This window comes from Zalophus californianus, chromosome 14, assembly GCF_009762305.2.
Source record: "Zalophus californianus isolate mZalCal1 chromosome 14, mZalCal1.pri.v2, whole genome shotgun sequence".
NCBI lineage: Eukaryota > Metazoa > Chordata > Mammalia > Carnivora > Otariidae > Zalophus > Zalophus californianus.
Window position 1 is genome coordinate 13,802,137 of NC_045608.1, and position 23,300 is coordinate 13,825,436.

Below are 23,300 nucleotides of genomic sequence, written 5' to 3' on the forward strand. Positions count from 1 at the left end.
AAGCGTCTGTCACCTGAGTAGACAATTCGTGGTCCACCCAGACGATGGAGTATTATTCATCCATAACAAGGAAGGAAGGAAGGAGGAATCCACGCTGCAACACACCTGAGCCTTGAAAACATTACATGTGCTGAGTGAAAGCAGCCAGGCACCCAAACTACACAGTGACGGATTCCATTTACATGAAATGTCTCGAGCAGGTGGATCCGTAGAGACAGAATGGAGGCCAGGGGCGTCCAGGGACCGGGGGAGTGGGAACGCTGGGGAGGGGCAGCTAAGGGGGCCAGGTTTCCGTAGATGATGATCAAAAGATTCAGAAATCGACTGTGGGGCTGGACGCACACCTTTGAGGGGACCGAAAGCCGTGGAATTGTACATTTTAATGGCAAGTTGTATGGTATGTGAACCCTATTTCTGTAAAGCTGTTTGGGGAAAAAAAAAAGGTGTGGGCTTGGGGCAGAAGAAGGTGAATTTCAATCCCAGCCCCCGTGCCACTGGGCACAGGTGTCGCTGGGTGGGGGACAGGCTGTGGGTCCGCAAGGAAGGAGGCCTTTGCCCACTTGACCTTCCCACAAAAAGCCATCCTTTTCTCGCAGAATCTGCTTCCTACTTTCTCTTCTGTCCCATGGACTTCAAGGGGCAGTGGCCTTGGAAGGGACCCACGGCCCAGGCTGGTAATCCCAGGGAGCAAGGATGCACGCCCAGGCAGGGGAGGTGGAAGGAGATCAGATACTTCAGATGAGTGTGTCCAGGGATGGGCTAGTCAACAGATGTGGGCTCAAAACTTGAACAAACGCATGCCGGGAAGGAGGCGGTACCACGTACACATAAACGCTGTCTGGGTTGGAAGCTTCCAGCAGAAGCACATGACTGACCCCTCTCCTGTTCCCCACCTCCCAGAAGGGAAAGGGGAGCCTGGCTCGGAGGCCCAGATCCCTCTGTGAGCCCACAGCCACCTCCACACTCCTTCCTGTCCGCCCCCTGCCCGCGGCTCCTGGTGGGGCTGACTTGGCCGGGGGGGGGGGGTCACCTGGCCAAACTCAGGAGCCAGTGTCCATGGACACCATGCTTCAGATTCCTCAGATCCCAGGTCTGAAGAAGGGGCACACTCAGAACAGTTGCCCGGGGTGATGGAATACTATTTGGTCATAAAAAGGATCGCAGTGTTGATGCACGCTACCATGTAGACGAACCTCGAAGGCAGGTGCTGAGCGGAAGACGCCGGACACAAACGGCCACATCTTAGAGGATCCATTTATCTGCGATGACCACAACAGGCCAATCCGTGGCAGATCCAGAGACAGAAAGCAGACTGTTGGCTGCCAGAGCTGGGGTGATAGTGGGGTTGGTGGCTAGTCGGCATAGGGTTTCATGGCAGGGAGGGGAGAGGGAGTGATGAGAAGCTCCTCAAACTGCGTACTTTAAATGGGTAAACTGTATGATACGTGCATTGTACCTCAATAAGGCAGCTAAAAAATTTCCCTAAGATATGTCTAAAAACCAAAAAGCAAAGAACCATTGCGCTATGACCCTCTTTATATAAAGAGCACAAGATACCAGCGCTAACCTATGCAGCCCGAAATCAGGAGAAAAGTCAACTGCCTTCGGGGAGGGGGACCAGGAAGGGACAGGAGGCGGCTCTGAGGCAGAGAATGTTCTGCCTTTGACCTGGGTGTGAGGTCATGGGTATGTGCAGTCTGTAAGTTGCCCTCCCTGGGAGCTGACATTTTCTCTGGGTACGCCGTCCACCCACCACGGAGACCACAGACAGAACGCCCAGAGACCCCCACACGGGGACAAGTCAGGTCAGAGGAGCCACGTGGAGCTTGGGAGAGAATTTTGGGAGAAGGGAAAAGAAGCGACCCCCCCCCCCCGGCTTTCATTGGCCAGGGGTCCGGGCTACCGCTAATCCGGCCTCAGTTTCCTATCTGTAAAGTGGGCAAGCAGATGCCACAGACATCTGAAGCTTTCACACACCAGAGAGCGTGGGACAGGGACCCTCATGTCCAGAGCACCATGTCCTCAGCGCCTTGCGCAGCTGGGGGCAGCACAGGTGCTCAGTGAGCCGTGTGCAGAGTGAACAGGGGTGGTGAGTCTGGGCAGGGCTCAACTCCCCATCCATTCTGTCTTGAGCACCTGGCTAGCACCAGGCTCAGTCCCCCACCAGGACTTGCCCTGGGGTCCTTGGAGAGCATCAAACCTCAGCTGCACCTTGCCAAGCTCGGGAACAGGCTATCAGAGCTGTCCCCCAGAGCTGCCAGGAGCATCCTATTTGGGGACACACGTGGGATGTGGAAACGGGTCTGGTTAATTCCCCAGAAGGGAACAGAGGCCAGCAACAGGGAAGCTGCAGGTTCTAGGGGGCTGGGAGAAACCCGAGCCCCGTGATTGAAAAGGGGGCAAGAAGGGACCCACCAGCAGCCCTCTCCAGCCACCATGAAATCCCACAGAGGGCCAGAGGGCTCCCTGGGGCTGACGGTGGAGGGAGGAAGGACCCCGCAGAGCCTGACCATGTGTGTGCAGAAGAAAATTAACAAAAAAAGCAGCCTGACCTCCCACTGATAGGGGCAGAGGTGAGGCGGATGCTGGGAATCAGGCTGGGGGCACAGGGTCCCAGGTCTGGGCAGGTGTCTCTGAAGCCCAGCTGCCCTTGCTCCCTGGTCCTCAAGTACCTGCTGGACCCACACTCAAACCTCAGCTTTCTCACACAGCCACCTGACAGACGCTCATTGCCTCAGTTTCCTCATCTGTGAATGGGGTGCAGACCCAGCACCGCCCACCGCAAAGGGGCTGTGAAATCAAGTACACCCGGGGCCGGCTCAGGATCTGCTCCTGACCAGGCACGTGACCCTGGGTAAGCCTCTTCCGGTCTTGGAGCCTCAGATTTCTCATCTGTAAAATGGGGATCATGGGAATGTCTGGGTAGTGTCAAGGGGTTAATGAAATTAATAAATTCAATAAATACACATACGGTGCTTCGCATACTGCCTGACAGACAGTGAGCTCTTCATTTTAAAATTATAACCATCAGGGTGCCTGGGTGGCTCAGTCTGTTAGGCAGCTGACTCTTGGTTTCGATTCAGGTCATGATCTCGGGGTGCTGGGATCAAGCCCCGCGTTGGGCTACGTGCTCATAGGGGAGTCTGCTCGAGGATTCTCTCTCTCCCTCTACCTCGGCCCCTCCCCTGCTCACGTGTGTGCTCTCTCTGAAATAAAATTTAAAAATAAAATAATATTAGGACAGTAATAATAGCAGCTAACTTTCTGTGTACTCCCAAGGTGACAGGTATTGCTCTAAGAGCTTTACATTATTCTATAAGGCAGACAATTATCCCCATGTTAAAGATGGGGAAACTGAGGCAAAGGTAAAGAAACTTCTTATTGCTAAGAAGGATACTGACAGACAGACAGTGCACAGTATCTCTGGGAAGCAGATGCTAGGAAGACTTAGGTCTGGCTGTCTGGTCCTTGGGGACACCCCCAGATATCTGCCAACTTCCCTTTTTAACAAGTCAACTGCAGGCCTGAAGCCCAGAGCCTGGGAGAGGTTGACCACAGTTTAATGCCCCATAAATGCCAGTTTCGGTCTTATTCTCCTTCCTCCCCACCCGCCCCCAGTGCCCACTGGGCTGGTAGAACCGGCTCAGCCGCAGGTGTCCGGGTGTCCGGGCCCAGACCGGCACCGTGGGAAAGAGCTCTACTCCCCAAGAGCCCAGGACTCTGGGGCCGGAGCTGATGTGTGGGGTCCGGGGGTCCGGCAATGCTGCCGTGGTGACCAGCGGGGAGGGGTCCCCCCCAGAGGCCCCAGGGGCACACAACTTGCACACCTCCTCCTGGGGGCTAAGCCCCGGGGTTTAAAGACTCCCCCCACCAATGGCATCCAGAGGGCTTTCCCTGTGCCAGGCTGTGCTAAGCACTTTGCAAACACTGCTCCCCACACACCCATAACCCCCATTTAACAGGCGAGAAACTGAGGCCCAGGGAGAGAAGTGAGGAGGCCACGGTCCCACGGCCAGGAGGGGTGTTTGAATTGGGCTCTAACGGCCCCGTACACTTCCTCATACTTGCTACTTCTTCTGGGTTGTAGGTTTTTACTTGAAAGAGTGAAAACAACGGAAATCTTGGTTGGGGATCTGCCCGTCCTCGCCCCCCAACAGTCTCTAGAGGCCCCATCCGGGACCCAGAAAGAAGGCAAGCATCCAGCCCGCAAGGGAAGGAAAGACTAAGAAACCACCAAGGAGGGGCCCTTCCTCAAGCCTGCAGTGCAGGGTGGCTTCCGGCAGCTCCGAGGGCCTGCTCAACTGCAAAGCTCTCTCTGCAGGCTCGGGCCGCCCTCTGCCACCAGCAGGGTGTAGCCACCCAACAGCTGAGGACGCAGCGAGGCCCCCCAGGTCCCCAGCCCGGAATTCTGGCCTCCCTGCTTGCACTGGTCCACCCGAGAGGGGTCTTTACTCCGGGGGCTGCCTGCATGACTCTCCTGGACGGCCCCCCACCCTGACCACCCTTTAGCAGGTGACATTTCCCACATGGGGGCCATGAGATGGTATGCACTGGAGAAACTGGCCCCCATGGGGACTCATGCAGGAGGGGCCAAACCTCACTTATCATGCATGGGTCTCCCCCAGGCAATGCTGAGCAACTCAAAGTGTGCTTGATCCCCAGACCAGCAATTCAGCATCACTTGGGGTTTGTGAGAAACACGGAGCCTTAGCTGGCCCGGAATCAGAGCCTGCGCTTGAACGTGATCCCCGGGGAACTTGCGGGACGGTTAAGGTTTAAGAAACACTAGGAAGGGCGCCTGGGTGGCTCAGATGGTTAAGCGTCTGCCTTCAGCTCAGGTCATGATCCCGGGGTCCTGGGATTGAGTCCCGCATCGGGCTCCCTGCTCCTTGGGAGCCTGCTTCTCTCTCTCTCCTCCTCTGTCTCTCATGAATAAATAAATAAAATCTTTAAAAAAAAAAAGAAAGAAACACTAGGAAGTCCCCAAATGGACCAGGCATTTGTTTCTCCCATCCATGTGCCTTTGCACAAAAGGTCTGGCGGAAGAAGCTGCGGGCCCCTTGCTGCCAGGCGAGTGCGTCCTCTGAAAGCCAGAGCGGCATCACCATGGCATGCCTCCCTGCCACATGCTTTCTCAGCTTCTCCCGTACCTGCGCCAGGCCCGGACCCAGCTGACCTCCCGACACCGGCCATGTCCTCATCACAGGGGAGCAACAAGTATTCCAGCACCTTCCACGGGCCAGACGCTGTTCTAGGTGCTGGCTCCAGTGGTGAACAGGACAGATAGGATCCCTCCCAGGATTCCAGCAAGGGAAAGAAGACAGAGGGAAAACGGAGGGTCTCCGGCAGCAGCGAGCACTGCGCAAGCAAACCAAGCAGGGGCAGGATGGAGACCACGGGGAACTGGACGAGGTCTCAGAGGGGTGACTGGGGAGGGCCTCCTGGCAAAGATGACGCTTGAGCAGAGACCAGGGTGGCAGGTTCTCAACCCCAGGGGCCACGTCTGGGGTCATTTTTGGTATCATCCCGGGGGAGGGGTGTTACTGGCATCTAGCGGGCGGAGGCCCAAGATGTGCCCTACACGCTACAGTGCACAGGACACCGCCCCCCCCACACACACTCTGCAGCCCCAAGGGCCAAAAGAAACCCCGCAAGAAGGAACAGTGAGTGTGTTCTAGAGCTCTGGGGCGGGCGTGGCAGGAATATCCACGAGGCTGGCGCAGATGAAGCAGGAGGCTGAGGGGTCAGGAGGGAGGTGGGGAAGCAGCGCATCCCACCAGAGTCTGCCGATGCCTCTGCCTAGAGCCCCTTCCCTCGTCATCACACATGGCTCCTTCTGTCCTTTCTGCTCTAGCCCAAACGTGGCTCCCTGCCCTAAGGTCCCTCTCCCCACCACGGTCCCAAGAGAGGCACCCTCCATCCTGTTTCTTTCCTTAGCTCAGATGTAATGGACTTGCCTACATGCTAGTCACCTCTCGGACTCTCCCTCCCTCTCTCCAGGCACCCCCACACGCTCGCCCCCTCACCCCCCCCCCAACAGGAGCCCCCAGGAGAGGAAGGAAGTGCACCAGTCATTCACTCCAGCATCTGGGGCACCAGAGCCAGCCACGGGAGGTCCTATCACCCAGGAAAGGATCTCCGTAAAAACTGTACATTCGAATACCTGCAAATTAGTCAAGTCTCTTTAGAAAATTTCATCCTGCTTTGGGGACATCTCGGCACCCTTCACACCCAAGGGGCTCCTGCCCGGCTCTGTCACCTGAGCGGATGGGACTGCTCGCACCCACTGTCACCTGGAGAGCTGTCCAGGCAACTGAGGGTTTTTGTCAGATGAACGTGCACCATGCTAGCTGAGGCTTTAAAGGGAGGACTCATTAACTCTCGGACTTCATTAAACAGTGACAGCAAAATGGCCTGATGATGTAGGCAGAGCCTCAACTCTTCACTGTCGGGAAGACTTTAAAAAAGAAAAAAAAAAAGGACTTTTTTTTAGCTATCTAACAGGATAAAAGCAAAGTGACTGGGTTAAAAGGACTTACTTTAGAGAAAAGCAGTACGACCACTGTAGGCTTTGGCTTTTCTTCTAAGCAGGGAAGACCCTCCATAAGTAAACCCCTCCAAAGATAAGTCTTAGATAGTGAGGAAAAGAGTTATTTGGGGGTTCCAGCCTGTTTCTTAATCTGGAAGATGGGATAATGGTGTGAACTTCACAGGGTTCCCAAGACCCGTGGGACCAGGCAGGTGGGTGTGCAGCCCTGTGCCCGGCACGTATTAGCCCTCAGCTAACGGCAGCTGGGGCTCCCACATACATACTTGACTGTGAGCTGGCCCTGAACCCCACAGGGCAGTGGTTAAGTGCTGCCAGGGGATGCAAAGCAGGACGCAGAGTCAAGACTTCTGCTCGGGCCTGTCGGGATGCTGCTCTGCCCTGGGCGCCTGGGTGGCTCAGTCTTTAAGCGTCTGCCTTCGGCTCAGGTCATGATCCCAGGGTCCTGGGATCGAGCCCCGCATCGGGCTCTCTGCTCAGCGGGAAGCCTGCTTCTCCCTCTCCCTCTGGAGCTCCCCCTCCTCGTGCTATCGCTCTCACTCTCTCTCTCTCAAATAATAAATAAACATCTTGAGAAAAAAAAAAAAAAACAGAATGCTGCTCTGTACTTGGGTGGCGATCAACAATGCTCCCTTTTGGGCGCCTGGGTGGCTCAGTTGGTTAAGCGACTGCCTTCAGCTCAGGTCATGATCCTGGAGTCCCGGGATCGAGTCCCGCATCGGGCTCTCTGCTCAGCAGGGAGTCTGCTTCTCCCTCTGACCCTCTTCCCTCTCATGCTCTCTATCTCTCTCTCCCTCTCAAATAAATAAATAAAAAATCTTTAAAAAAACAAAACAAAACAAAACAAAAAAAACAATGCTCCCTTTTTCTCTGCCTTGTATGTCTGTGGCTCTGTTTACTCCAGGACTCACTCCACATTCGGAGGCCTGATGAATCTAAAAATATTTTTGTAATGTGGCTCTATCTAATCAGACCTCCTCCTGGCCGGCATCACTTTGAAGGATTCCACGGCATCTATTTCTGGAGGGTGGTGAGCCGGCCACGGCGTGCTCAGGAAGTAAAATTTGCTGTTTAAGGCATTCACCACTTAAGTGGCCCCAACTAAAGAAAAAGTGCGAGAGGCAATTACTGTATTTTCCTCGTGATCTAAAATCCATATCTGTTTGGGGATTCACTTAGGGGAGGGGCTTCCCTGCTGGAAGAAAAGCCCTTGAGGACAGAAGTCTGCATGCACAGCATAGGTACCCGACCAGTGTGTCCGCTGACCGTTTTCTATTCAAGCATTTCTCCAAGAGGACTCAGAGCTCAGTACTTTGTGTCAGAGTGGACTCGGGTTTTGGGGGTTCTGAAATATAAAATTTAGGGGGGCCTGAAAGAAAAATGCAGCTTCAGGTGCTGGGCCTTGTAAAGAATGCATACAGAGTGGGGCTCTGACCCGGCAGCTCTGGGGTCTCAGGGTAAGGCCGCCCCTGGACATCCTCAGATCATTTTCAGAAGGACAAGGGAACAACCAAACATGGGCAGGAGATGGTAGGTTAAAATTAAATCCCTTCTGGCAGTTCTTAGCTTGGGGGAATTTTTTTTTTTTAAGCTATATACAATTTATCAAAGTCACATTCAGAAACTCAATTCTTCATTACTTTTTTAATGCAACTTACAAAACTTAATAGTAGTCTTTGTTTAAAGGCTGCAGGTGTAAATGGTCACTTTTAAGGGGCTTTTTGCACTTGAGGTATCTACCCCTCCCCCTTCCCACCCCAACTCCTGCCCCCACAGGATCCTAATAAGCTCTCGGGGCACCTCATTCGCTGAGAAGGGCAAAGCGTGCCACCTCCCAACACCCCCCGCAGACCGTGGTGCTGGAGGCCTCACTCAGGGGACGCTGGGCGATGCTTTTCACAAAGCTGGACGCTAATGAAGCGAAGCGCCCTTCCCTGCTCAGAAACCGCAGCATAGCCCACAGCATCCTGGATGTTGAGGTTGAACGCTCGGCCTGGGGTCACTGGGGAAACCCTTGGCAGTGCGGGGACGGTGCCGGGGACCAGATCCCAGCCCAGGACTGTTCATCCCTTCTGCCCTGGTGGGATGGGTAGGAATGCCTGGGGGACCCGAAAACCTGCCTTCACCCTTCCCCAGGTCCTGAAAGGCAGAGCAGGATCAGGCAAAGTGGTTCTGGGAGGGGGGGCCCTTCAGGCAGACCTGTTTGCCTAAAACACTGTGGTCTATCACCTCCTCCCCACTGGGCTGGGCTGTCACTGCACAGTTGATACCAGCCTCCCAGCAGAGGTTGCGAGACACTGGAGCTGGGGCTTTGGGGATGGAGATTATACATGCCCACCCCGGGATGATAAGGGAGGAGGGTCCTCGGATGGCAGAGCGGGGAGACTGAGGTCCTCAGAGGCCACTCCCAAGTTACAGCAATGCCCACAGCTTCCTTACAGAGGGATCTCAGTCCTGGGCTCAAGTCCCAGTTCCTCCACGCAGGAGCTCTGTGACTCGGGAACAGGCACAGCACCTCTCTGAGCCTGACTTTCCCATCTGTAAAATGGGGAGAACAGGTGTTCCTACCACTACTTCCGGTCGGGTTTTAGAAAACAAAAGTAACATACTCCAGCTACGCAGCACAAAATGCATGCTCAGTTAACAACCACTTACATCTGTGAACGCTCCTACGAGCCAGGCCCCGGATAAATTCTTCCCCAGGGACTTGCACACCCTATGGAGGGACACGGCGTTAACAACAACGGGTCTCACGGATTCCACACTTCATGGCTTATAAAGAACTTTGGCAATCCTTACTCTTGCTTCTTCCTCATGATTTTACTCTCTCTCATTCATTCAACCAACCAGTAATGGTCCTCCCAGCGCCTCTAGTAGGTCACCAGCCCTGGACACAGCACTAGGGCCAGGGACAAAGACCCAGTTCCTGCCCCTCACGGGGCCAACAGTCTGTTAGGGGCACAGTTATGATTCTGTGCTGTCAACGGGGGGATGCGGCACCCCCAGGAGGCAGCTGTGGGAGTGCAGGGGGTAGGAAGGTTATCTTGGAGAAGGTGGTGTCCTCGAGGAGACCTCAGCAAAGCAAACACCAGCATCCAGAGACCTTGGCGGTCCCTAGCTAAAGAGTATGGACTCGACCTGAAGGGGGCCCAAGGCCTGGGAGCAAGGGCTGCTCACCGGGTCTAAGCAGACACACTCAGGGCCTGCGTGAGGGCAGGGGGGCAAAGCATGATGTGTGGGATGGTCCTGGGGGTGGGTGTGCAGGGTGGGTGGGCAGAGCCCACAGCTCGTGTGCCCACACGTGGGAGGCAGGAGCCTGCAACACGGGCCCCTCAGTGCCTATGGGGGTGCAGCCTCCGCCCACCCAACCCAGAGGGGCTCCTGAGCACCATCCTCGGTGCTGGGGGGGCCGACCTGCTCGTCACCATGCGTGCTTGTTGGAAATGCAGAGTCTGGGGTCCTGCTCCAGACCTGTGAGTCCAACCTGCGTTGTAACACGGCTCCCTGGTGATCACACCCACGTTCACACTCGTCGTCCCGCAGGGAGGCAGAAACCGCTGCATCCCGTGGCCACGGGGAGGATGTAAGGGGCCCGGAGAGCCTGACAGGGTGCTGACCGGGGCGGGGTCGTCATCAAGGAAGACTTCCCGGAAGAAACCCCGCTGCTGCTAAGATCTACCAGCCGCGTTGGATTTAGGCAGAGGGACGCGATCCAGAGGAGGGAGGCCACAGGCTTGAGGACAGAGGTGGTAGTTAGGACGGCACAGATAGACATCTGAGCCCCGGGGGCAGGAGAGCCAGGTCGGGGACAGATGCGTGGTGGCCTCTGCTAAGTGCTTACTACACCCCAGGGCCGGGCGCTCAGGGGGCATGCGGCACAGGTGCTGGTTAGAAATGCAGGGTCCCAGGCCCCACACACCGGCCGAAGCCAAGCCTACATGAGGAAGGTTCCCGAGTGATCTGCGCACACACTCCAGCTGGGAAAGATTATGTGTAGAGCACATACACTGGGCCACACGGAGCTCGGATGTTAGCACCTCAAACTGGGAGAGGCTCTGAGGACAGCCTGGCTGCCAAGTGCCACCCCCAAGCACAGCAGCTTGGTCCAGGGCTGAGGGCATCGCTTGCTGGAAAATTCTCTTGAGAAAGGGGGCCCCACTTTCACACATCGCCCACCATAAGCTGCATCCACTAGCACAGGTACCGAGCACCTGGCACAGAGCATGGCCCAGAAACTTCTGATGGAAGGAGGGGGAGGGGTGCCCTAGCCACTTCCATGGTCCAATATCCAGGTGCACAGTGTTACCTCCCTTTAGACTCCCAGGTGCCCGGCTGAGGTGTTCCCACCCTGCACCCACTCCTCAGCCCAACTTGCCCTTGAGAAACCACTCCACCCTCCATCCCTGCCCCTGGCTGATGACCCAGCTCCACTTCCTCACAGCACTAGGGAAAACCCATTTGCATCTCTAGCCCCGGCCACGGTGACCCAGACATGTAACACTCTCCGAGCCAACCAGAAGCCAGGTGACTTTCTGCTGGGCTCACTCCCTCTCCTTTACTGGGCTTAGGAGGTGCCCTGGATAGAATTAAAGATGTCAGTCCTAACCGGCTCTCATTCTGCCTCAGCTATAATCAAATTGAGACAAGAGGCCACGGGAACTATGCGATCACCAGACTCTAAGCTCTGGGAATGGAAGCTTTGAGAATACAATGCATGGGATTAACAACATGCTTTTGTTTAGACAGACCAGGGAAAGTGGATATTTTATCTGTCAGTTTCCATAAAACTTGGGTAAAATTTAAGTCTGTTTACTAAGATGAAGGAAGTTTCCCTGGATTATTCAAATATTTGTTTTGAAGCTCGAAGACTGTAAACTTCAGACCTGGAATATTTATTTTAGGAAACTGCATCTGTTAGAAAGTTTGTGGTACAGTGCTGTTTACTTTGCATTGGAAACTCTGCTTGCAACAGTTTGACTCAAAGCTTCTTGGCCAACTCTGTGATGACCAAACACGCTAACCAGGACTTCTCACTAACCTAGTTCTATATAATTCAACCAGCATCTAAGACTGAACACACTGTTGTAGGATAAGGGGAACAGTTTAAGGCATTCCTCTCTAAACCTACATAGCTTCTAAAAGATTAACATTAAAAATGCAATGTAGGATGGCCAGTTTCCTCGACAGAAATCAGAGGCTGCTCCTGCCATCTTGCCTGAGGCTGGAAGTAACCACCAAGAGGAAGCGGAGTCAAGAGACATTCAACAGACCTTCAACGTCTATCTGGGATTCTAAGCACAGAGGCCAGAAGCATGTCCCATTTGAGGAAGTCAGGGTAGGGTGGGTGTGGCTGACTAGCCCACTGTCTTCACTCTGGTTAGACATTCCTGATCCCGAGAGAAACAGGTGTGGCTCTAGATTGGCTCTAGAACATCTCGTCTAGAAGGGACCAAAAGAATTACAACAACTACAGGTTTGCCACAGGAAATGGGGCAACCCAGGAGCTCTTTCAGAGTCACCCTGCACTCAGAGAAAGAGCTGAAAGAGAACTCCCCAAGGGCCATGGACCTGCCCAACGCCCAAACCCAACCGCAGGTCTTACCGAATGGTGGGCTGGTCTCCACTCAGCTGCTTAAACCTCCGGTGGAGCTGCTCGATCTGGTCTGAGGAGACTGAGAAGCAGGGGAGGAGAAGGAGGGGGGCAGAGTGGGAGAGAGAAACAGGAAGACATCAGTGATCCCTGAACTCAGAAGCCACCCTCCCGTTCCATTGTTCTCCTGCATTCCCCACCTGGGCAACACTGAGCACCACCAGAGGAAGAATCCAACAAAGGGTTTCCCCTTCTTCCTGACAATGCACCTCTGGGGTTATTCCTTCTGATCCCCTTGGCAATAAAACAGCAACTCTCGGGACAGCACGGACGTGAACCAGGGCTTTCTCCCCTTCCCCAGCCCGCTAAAAGGGATCCCATCCGTTTGTCTGGCTTCCTCCCCTCCCGCTCCTGAAGACAGGTGTTTTCCTAGCTGAGCAAGGGGCTTCAGACAGTTGGTCCCATATTGCGAGACAGAGGAGTATGGGAGGGAAAAGCGGTTCAGGCTGGTGCTAGGCAATTTGGGAGACGCGCAGTGAGGCACAGAGGATCTGGTGCAGCAAGGAAACTAGAAGGAAGAGAAATAGAATCTTGATAATTGCGCTGTGCATGACGTACGATCTCAATAGTTTTAGAAAACCTACATACGGGAGTTTTTCTTAATGACCCTTTCCGGACTGGTGGGCCATGTTTCTTCCACAGCTGGGATGGGGCCCTTGTGCGTTCCAGGATTCATAATGGTTTCGTCCACACAAGGGCTTATTTTATGAAATGCACAGTATGAAACACTGACCTGTACCTTCTCACTTCAGCCTCAATACAACACTGTAGTGGAGTAGCTACTCTTCTATGTCACATTTGAACACTGTAGCTACACTTTCGACCACACAACCTGTCATCAGTGGAGCTAGGATCCATCTCCCAAGCCTGCCCTCATCCGCTACTCAGTATCTCCTGTCTGCCCATATATCCTGGCATGCAAGGCCCTTACCTCTGGTTCCCAGGGACTATGTACAGTTCATGCAGAACCGTCCCAACAGGTGCTGGGCTGACCAACAGCCAGCCCCCTCCTCCCTCCTTCCAGGGCTTCCCATGCCTTACACATCTTTTCTCCTCTTGTTACAGAGGCAACTAATTTCTGGGACCAGCTGGTCACCTCATTTCCTGTTGGGGGTTTTTCTTTTTTCCCAAAGAATTTTTTTTTTTTTTTTTTTTTGGGTCTTAGACTCAGGTTGCATCTCTTCAAGAATCTGCAGCTCAGAATTCTCCAGCCTCCCTAGAAGCTGTTGTTGGTGAGAAAATATTCCTTATGACTGCCAACTGGTACGGAGGGTTTGCTGAGAACCGGATGCACATCTCCACACATTAGCTCGTCTCTTCCCCATGACACCCTGGGATGGGGCTCTATCCCCATTACAGATGTAGAAACTGACCATTGGAAAGGCTGATAACCACCAGGGGATGCTACCACCTTTCTGGAGGAGGATATGGCCATTTACAGCACATGCGTATCAGCAAAGACATGTGTATACTGGATAGCCTAGCAATTCCACTCCTGGGTACATACCCAACAGAAACGCAGACTTGTGCTCATCAGAAAGTGGGCAGAAGGAGGTTCATGGAAATACGATTTCAACAGCCCTAAACTGGAAGCTATCCAAGCGCCCAGCAATGGCAGAACACATAAAGAGTTACAGTGTAGTGTAGTCACGCAATAGGATAGTACACGGCAGTGAACCAACAATATGTGTTGTAACTTGGGTGAGTTTCAAAACCACAAAAATGGGCCTCTAGCTGGCTTAGTTGGTGGAATGTGGGACTCTTGATCTTGGGGTTGTGAGTTCGAGCCCTACACTGGGTGTAGAGATGACTTGAAAAAAATTTAAAAATCCTAAAAAAAGAACCATCAAAACAAGCAAAAGTAGTCAGACAGGAAAGAGCACGTACTTTATGATTCCAACCAAATAAAGTTCAAAAGCAGGCAAAACTCATGTATAATGTTAGAAGTCAGGATAGAAAAGCTACATTCTGGATGATTCCAACTATAAGACATTCTAGGAAAGGCAAAACTATGAAGACATGAGAGACATCAGGGGCTGTCAGAGGTCGCGGGGGCGACGGATGAACAGGTAGAGCACAGAGGGTTTTTAGAGCAGTGAAACAATTCTGTAGGATATCATCATGATGGATGCTCATCACTATACATATATCCAAACCCACAGAACGTACAACCCCAAGAGGGAACCCTAATGTACACAATGGACTTGGGGCAATGATGATGTGTCATGTAGGTTTGTCGACTGTATCCAAAGTACCACTCTGCTGGGGGATTACTGATAATGGGGGTGATCAAGCAATAGTGGGGCTGGGAGTGGGTATACGAGAAAACTCTTATTTCCCCTGAATTTTGCTATGAACCTATCTAAAACTTCTTTAAAAATAATGATGATGACATTGTCTTAATGTTTTTTAGAGGGGGAGAAAGGGAGAGAGAGAATGTTAAGCAGGCCCCACACCTAGTGCAAGCCCAATGTGGGGCTTGATCTCAACCCAGAGATCACGACCTTAGCCAAAATCAAGAGTTAGACCCTTAACCGAATGAGCCACGCAGGCACCCCTGTATTAATTTTTTTTTTTTTTTTTTTTTTTTTTTTAAGATTTTCTTTATTTATTCATGAGAGAGAGAGGGAGAGAGAGAGAGAGAGAAGCAGGCTCCCAAGGAGCAGGAGGCCCGATGCGGGACTCGATCCCAGGACCCTGGGATCATGACCTGAGCCGAAGGCAGATGCTTAACCATCTGAGCCACCCAGGCGCCCTGTATTAATTTTTAAAAAGAGAAGTCAGGATAGTGGTTGCCCCTGAGGGGAGAGTAGCAATTTGAATGGGGCATGAGGGAGGCCTCTGGGTACTGGGAGTATTCTATTTCTTGATCCAGGTGCAGGTTATACACATGTGTTCTCAGCAAGTTCACGGAAATATATGTTCATGGGTAATGCACTTTTTGGTACATGTTATCACAGTAAAAGGTTTACATGAAAAATTCAGTGATTCAAAAAAAAAATTCAGTAATTCTACTTGGCAAGAATTTGTCCTAAAAAAATAAATCCAACAAGAACAGAACATGAATATATAAATGTGTTCAACTTTATATTTTTTTTATTTTATTTTTTAAGTAATCTCCATGCCCAACGTGGGGCTGGAACTTAAAACTCTGAGATCAAGAGTCACACGCTATACCGACTAAGCTAGCAAGGTGTCCCACCTCTGTATTCTTAACAGCTTAAAAACTGGACTCGGGCGCCTGGGTGGCTCAGTCAGTTAAGTGCCTTCGGCTCAGGTCATGATCCTGGAGTCTCGGGATCGAGTCCCGCATTGGGCTCCTTGCTCAGCAGGGAGCCTGCTTCTCCCTCTCCTCCCCACTTGTGCTCTCTCTATCTCTGTCTCTCTCTCTCAAATAAATAAAATCTAAAAAGAAAATTAAAAAAAAAAAAAAAGGACTCAACCTAAGTGCTCACCAAAAGCAGATTGGTCAAATATTTTATGGTATACTTAGCCAATTAAAAAAAAAGCATGTTGCTTTTGAAAAGTGGTAACTGTATATCTGACATGAAAATATAGTCCACATATGATGTCATTTAAAAACAGCTTGCTGGGGCACCTGGGTGGCTGAGTTGGTAGAGCATGTGACTCTTTTTGTTTTGTTTTTAAAGATTTTATTTATTTATTTGACAGAGAGGAGAGACCAAGCAGGGGGGAGCAGCGGCAGAGGGAGGGGGAGAAGCAGGCTCCTCACTGAGCAGGGAGCCTGGTTCGGGGCTCAATCCCAAGACCCTGGATCATGACCTGAGGCGGAGGCAGACGCTTAACCAACTGATCCACCCAGGCGCCTACCAGTCGAGCATGCAACTCTTGATCTCAGGGTGGTGAGGTCAAGCCCCACATTGGCGCATACTTAAAAACACAACAGCTTACTACAAAAATAGCATGACTTCATGCTGGGGGAAATATGTACACACATACAAATGTATATAAGTAATGAAAGGAAATCTGGGCTTATTTTCCCCAAAATAATAATAGCAATGGTCCCTCCCAGTAGCGGGATTAAAGTGTTTGTTTTGCTTTGATTCACCTATATTTTCCAAATTTTCTCTAATACGCAATGCATGTTTATTAGTCACGTAATGAATATTTTAAGCACACAATATGGTCCCATATGGGACAGCCCAGGGATCTCGAAAACATCGCTATGGATGAATCATCCGTTGGCAGAGTAGCATGTCCTGCGAGCACATGTTCTTACTTAATCCTCTGCATGACCCTAGAACGGACAGACACTCCCATTTCACAGAAGAACTAAGGATCTGAGGGGGATAGGTAACTTGCTGAAGGTCGCTGAAGTTGAAAGGCAGACCCAGGATTTGGGCTCAGTTTGTTGGGCAGAACGTGTGTGGTTTTGTGTTTATTCATTTGCTTACTGACACCCCATACCGCCTCCCTTTGTGTGATCAAAGGCAGCTCTGAGCTCTCAATCACAGATTAAAAAAAAAAAAAAACAATGATCTGATGAAAAGTAACTATCAGAAATTACAGCCCAAGATGATCCTAAACAACCTCTATGACAGATGAGTTACCTTGAAAATGATGCTAAGTGAAAGAGGCCAGTCACAAAGGCCACCCATTGAATGATTCTATTTATAGGAGATGCTCAGATAGGCAAATCCAAAGTAGACCAGGGCTTGCCTGGGGCTGGGGAGGTAGGGGGAGTCATGCTAATAGGTACTGAGCTTCTTTGGGGGGGGGCGGGGCATGAAAATGTTCCAAAGTTAGATTGTGGTGATGGTTGCACAACCCTGTGATTATACTAAAAACTACTGAGTACACTTTAAATGGGTGAAATGTACAGTATGTGAGTTACATCTCAATAGAGCCATTTAAAAAAATGAATTATGTGCATAAGCACGAGAACCACAGCAACTGACATTCACTGAGCATTCACTGTGTCCAGGGCACTGTGTTCAGCCCCACTCCTGCTAAGTCCTGGCTCACATAAGCCTCTCATCAACCCTATTGGTTAAGGATGGTTTTTATCCCCATTCTAGAGAGGGGAGCACGGAAACTTGCCCAAGATCACAGATATGAAGAGGTGTATAAACCAGAAATCATGGACCAGGTTTCTCTAATGAAGTTTCCAGCTAATTGCATGTAAAGTGCCTGCACACATGCACACTCACACATATGCACACAACCCTTCCTGTCATGCCTGATTGAAAGCAGAGGGGTTAGAAAAACAACCTCCCACATCTGGTTCCCTGTCTTTGGTACCCAAATCCCCAGAGCCAAGAGCTCAGGGCTCAACTTAGGTTCAGCTCCTCAGCCTCAGTAACTGGGAGGGGTCGGGGGAGAACACCTTGAGGCCTCACGACTGACTTTCAAAGCACCCTCAGGTCCGGGGGTCCCCCAGAGGGTCTGTCCTACGGACACCTGCTCCATGTGTGCAAGGCCTCCCTCGGGGGCTCCCAGGATGGAAACTTTTCTGGTTTCCCTGTTCCTTGCTCAGCCCTTTCTCTAAGTCCCCATGAGGTCACAGTTGCTGTGGAGACGAGAGACCAAGCCACCTGGGTGCATAGGCATGTTGACCTCATTATCTTTGGTTTCAGATTTCAACCTGAGGGTTGATTTCACACCCTTCCAGGGGCTGGTGGGAGTTTAACTGGCCCAATCTTTGTGTGGGGGGGGTGTGGGGGGGATGACCTGTCACTTTGTATCAAAAGCTTAAACCAGGAAGTATATACCTGCAAGTCTAACTAGGCACATGTGGCCACTAAGCCCTTGCAAGGTGGCGGATCCAGGGAGTCGTAAAATACACACCAGCTTCCAAAGACTTAGTACAAAAAAACAATGCAAACTGTCTCAATAATTTTTATATTGGTCATACACTGAAATATTTTAGACATAATAGGGTAAGTCAAATATTAAAGTTAACCTCATCTGTTTCTTTTTTAAAACATGGCTGCTAGAAAATGTAGAATTACCTTACGTACAGAGCTTCTAAGAAAATTTTGCATTATTCCACCTTGCACTGTATTTGTACTGGACAGCGCTGGTATCTGGGCTTTCAAGCAGCAACTTGATCCCGAGGAACAAAAGCCGAGGAACTCAGACAAGTGTACGGAAATAAACAGGTCTGAGTCCAAACAGTAAACGTTTGGGGAGATGGTGAGCCACAAAGAAACTGGTTGAAATAAATCCTGGTGAGTCCTGAAGACAGGATACTACACAGCCTTCAAAGACATGTTTAAAATAGTTAGGGGGTGCCTCGGTGGTTCCGTTGGTTAAGCATCCAACTCTTGATCTCAGCTCAGGTCACAATCTCAGGGTCGTGAGTTCAAGCCCTGTGTTGGGTTCCACGCTGGGTATGGAGCTTACTTAAAAATACATCTATGCATAAAATAAAATATTCAGAACATAGAACAACCTCCATGGGATATCACTACAGGAAAAACCAACAGGCCACAAGATCTCATGTATATGAAAGTTCATAATGACATACGTGTGTGCACAGGAGACCATAGGAAAAGACACACAACAAAATAGTACATTGCTTCCAAGTGGTGGAATTACAGGACATTCCTCTCTTCCTCTTGTCTCTTATTTTTGCTTATCTGTCCTTTAACTTTCCTGTAATTCACAGGGTTTACTTGTCCGTCCAGCGGAATGGGATTCGGTCATAATGGAACAAAGCACTGATACGTGCTCCAACACAGATGAGGCTTGAATACACGATGCTAAGGAAAGAAGCCAGGGCCAGGTCACATATCATAGAATTCTTTTTATATCAAATGTCCAGAATCTGCAAATCTAGCCACAGAAAGCAGATTAAGGGGGTGCCGGGGTTTGGGGTAGGGAGGGATGAGGAGTGATGTAATGGATCTGGTGTCTCTGCCTGGTCCCGTCAGGTGGTGGGGACCAGCTCACAGCCTCGCTTTGCTGAGCAAGGGGTCACCAGGCAGGTGGAGGGTCACACAGACCAGGAGGTCAGAGACAACCCTCAAGGATGAGGAGCAGGAGATGGGGAGGGGGCAGAGAAAGGTGCGTGAAATCCCCCACAAGGCCCGACCTCCTTCATCTGACTCAAGAAGAAATGGAACATCAGCCTTCAGCACATCCATTATGAGTGACCCAGACTACTTGAGCCTTTATTTCCAGGGGCCCAAGTCTGGTGACAAAGGGCACATAAACTATCACCTGCCCCTTCCTGAGTCCATGCTGGCTCGCAGGGGTGGGAGAGGCCCGCCTGGGTCACTCAGCCCTCTGTCAGATGCCCCGTCACTTACTAAGAGACATTTACGGAGCACCTCTGCTTTGCTTGGCACCTGCTAGCTGCTGGGGGTACAGACACAAAAGGCAGAGCCCTCAGCTCTTGCAAATGGGCGTCACCTCGCTGGGATCCAGGATAGTAAATGTGGTGTCGGCCTGCCAAGGAGCACCAGGGTAGAAGAGAGGCTTCCAGTCCACAGAGACGGGGTGGGAGGCAATGCCCTATGAGATCCTGAAGGCGGAGGGCGAGGTCGGGGAGGGCAGGGCTGGCAGAAGCAGAGTGGGAAGAGCTCAGGAAGCCCCGGGTTCGTCAGCACAGGTGGAAGGCAGGCGAAGGACAGGGGAGCAAGGGGGGGTAATTGCGGTCGCACGCACTGAGCTAAGGCATTTAGACTTCACCCCGAGTTCACAGAGGATGCTAAGGCCGGGGACAAGAAGATCCCACACGCCTGGTGACGGAACGGAGGGTGAATGCAAAGGGCAGGACTCAGGGGACCCACTGAGAGGCCTGCAGGGGAAGCAGTGGGGGGGGCTCTCCAGGGGCTCCACCCTGCCTCTCCCTCTCCCCCAGCAGTGCCACCTTGCCCGCGGGCCCCAGGACACCGAGCAAATTCTGGGGCCCCCGAAGCTCTCCTGCTCACCATGTCCTGGCAGACTGGCCGGAAGCCAAGCATCGTCGGCCGAAGTCCCAGAACACAGAGGTGAGCCAGGTCAGACAGAAAGGTGGGCTAACCACATCGCTGCCAGGGGCTGCTGGCTCAGTCCCCGGCTCCACGTCCTACTAAACCGGCTCCCTGAGGCCGCCGCCGCCTCCCCCGTAACACGGAGGGAGTAATAGCACCGGCCTCGCGAGGCTGTTCACACCCTGGAAAACCACCAAAATCACACGCACACGATGCACAAGGGCCAAAAGGTAGGAACACCCAAACGTCCATCAGCCGGTGAGCAGGTGGAACATGATGCTGCCACGGGCAGGCAGGCAGCACGGACCCCTGCTAGCACACGGCTGACCTTGAAGACACGATGCCTCGTGGAAGCAGCCAGATGTGCAAGGCTGTGTGCTACCATTGACATGAAGCTTTCAAAATCCGAGAACCCATAGGGACAGAAAGTAGGTTTGCGGTTGCCAGGGGCCGGGGCGGGGGTGGGGGCCGGATTTCAGGAGCAGCTAATGGGCCTGAAGTTTCTTTCGGGGGCGATGTTGTCCTGGAACTGGATCATGGTGACGGCTGCCCAGTGCGGTGGGTGCACTTAATGCCCATGACCAGTATACTTGAAAATGGTGAAAATGGTAAATTATAGGTTATGTGAATTTTTCCCCAATAAAAACATCACATACACCTTGCACTGGACCTGGCAGGAGGAGATGAGACACCAGAGTTGCCCCAAGATTAGTCACTGCTTCAGGGTCCTCATGATCGCAGCAAGAGCGAACATGAGGACTCTAAAGTAAGAACCTTGGGTACCTACTGGGCTCCTCGGCTGGCTTGGCTTGGGAGGGAGGGAAGAGGCACTTTGCATGCTGCCTGGGGCTACAGCCAAAGCAGTGACTAATCCTGGGCCTCGGGAGGGAGGATGAGAGAGAGCCGAGGGAGAGCCGAGGGAGAGCCGAGGGACAGCGTCCACAGCCTGGAAGGAACCTGCTCTCACACGCCTGCCCATCGCCCCGAAGACGCTTCCTGGTGCCCGGATGCCCTGCTTCTCTCCTTCACCTGCACCCCGCACTCAGCCTGCACATGTCACAGAGCCCGCCTCGCAGCCGGGATTTTTAAAGAAACCAAAGATGCACTTGGGTGCCCTTGGCCTTGAAAGGAAACGATCAAACCCAATTCTAGTCTCCGAAGCAGAAGCAGCAACAAGAAGGTTAACTGCGGCCTTTTATCCAGCGCCTTTGAACCCTTGACACGCAAACTTCAACCCAGTCCGTAAGAGCAAGATCCATGGGATTCTGAGCAGGAGCTGCGCCGGGCCCCCGCCAGCATGGGGATGGTCTTGATTTTAAGCTCAGGTCCCGAGGGGTCTCTCAAGGGGATCTCGGCGGGTTTTCGTCCCACACGGAATAAATCCTCCAACTCTCAGGACTGGAGCCGAAGCCGAGACAGCATGAAGTGACTTGACTTTAGAAAAGATCCTCCTTCTCATGAGCAATGAGACAACTTGGAACACTCTCAGAGTGGGTGGGCATGACTCTCAAAATCACACAGTTTGTGCTTTGCTCATCGACGTTCACCTTCCCACAGCTCTGCTCTGTTCTTCGCCATTTGCCTTATAGCAGCAATACTCACTGCCATGTGGTGGCATTTCCTCAGAGCTAGGATCTAAGCTGAATGCTTGGCACACATCATCTTATTTCGCCCTCATCCAGGGCCTGCCTCAGAGGGCAGTTATCACACCTACCTCACAGATAAACCCGAGTCTCAGAGAGATTAAATCATTTGCTGAGCTGAGCGGCAGAACTGGGGTTTGAACCTGGGTCTGGGGCTCTAAAATCTGTTTTCATACACCCCCACACTCAGGCTATGCGCCCCAAGGGAGGATGAGTGGGTACAATGAACACATAGCATTCATGTCACTAAAGAGACAAAGAGGTCTCCGTTTTCATAAAAAGGCTAAAGATGGGGAAGGGGCTGCGGGGGGGGGCGGGAGCTGGTTAATCTGTAGAGATGTGAAGAGTGGGCGTCTTTGGGAGCATCTGAGGAACTGGTTTTCACATCCTTCCAGAATTATCTTCAGCTCCAGATTTAGACTGAGGCCACATCAAGGAGAGAGAGGCTTACCAAAAGTAGGAAGGCTTACTAGGTAAAGAAGTCCAGTTCCTGCTACGTGGAATGAACACAGACTCCCCATTGCACTAGAGACACCTGAAATACTGGATAAAAGAAGAAAAACCTCCCTTACGCCACTAACCCTGCAAGAGAGGGAGGCCCGGCAAGGCCAGAAACAAAGAGGGAATGCACACCCAGCAGGGCAAGAGTGCCAGATGCTGCTGAGGTGGCCCAGGGGTATCAGAAGTGGCCTTGGTTCTATGTAAGCGAGAAGTGAGACTCCTATCCAAAGCTGAAGCAGAGGGCTGCCTGGGCGGCTCAGTCAGTGGAGCATCCAACTCTTGATCTCAGCTCAGGTCTTGCTCTCAGGGTTGTGAGTTCAAGCCCCACGCTGGGCTCCATGCTGGGTGTGGAGCCTACTTAAACAAAAAATAAAAATAAAAAGCTGAAGCATAAAAGATCGCTTCCCCATGTAGGATAGGAGAGAGATATTACTCCCTACTGTCTCAGAGAGTCAACAAGTGGACTCTGCTAAGGAGGTGGCCGGGCCCAGAAGAAAGGGGTGAAGCCTTGGTGCTGAATCTAAACACCACACCTGTGCCATGCACAGGTGAAAACACCAAACCTCTCTGGTACAGGAAAGCCAAATTGAAGACTTAATGTAAAAAGTGTTTCTAGACCAGTGACTGTTCTCAGGGACTTAGCACAATAAATGCAAAGCACTGTGTGAGGTGCTTCTATGACCCAGGGACTCTCACGGGAGAGGTATTTTCGGTAAGCCCTTCTCCACTTGGTTTAGCCTCAGCTTAAATCTGAAGCTGAAGACAGTCCCAGAAAGATGTGAAAACCAGGGGAGACAGCCCAATCAAACATGAGCTCATAATCAAAAACCAAACCACACAAGCAAATGAACCACCATAAGGGAGAATCAACAGACAAAACTAACGAAAGGAATGGAAACCTTTTTGTTTTTAAATTTGTTAACACCAGCACAATCAACTGGGATTTGTTCTGGGGATGCAAGGGTGGTTCAATATGCACAAATCAATCAAAGTGATACATCACACTAACGAGAGAAAAG

At 51.8% G+C, this 23,300-nt stretch overlaps 1 protein-coding gene across 2 annotated transcripts in view; it reads right to left on the reverse strand.

Annotated features, from left to right (window-relative positions):
- The window catches only part of TESC (tescalcin), a 46,036-nt gene that overhangs the window by 12,441 nt on the left and 10,295 nt on the right, over positions 1-23,300 (reverse strand). Inside the window, exon 2 of one of the 2 annotated variants that reach the window (XM_027576406.1) lies at positions 12,150-12,219. In XM_027576406.1, the coding sequence (XP_027432207.1) occupies positions 12,150-12,219 (70 nt within the window). Of the gene's footprint in view, positions 1-1,193; positions 1,271-12,149; positions 12,220-23,300 lie in introns of those variants that run through there. The other variant, XM_027576407.1, reaches the window with a different exon arrangement.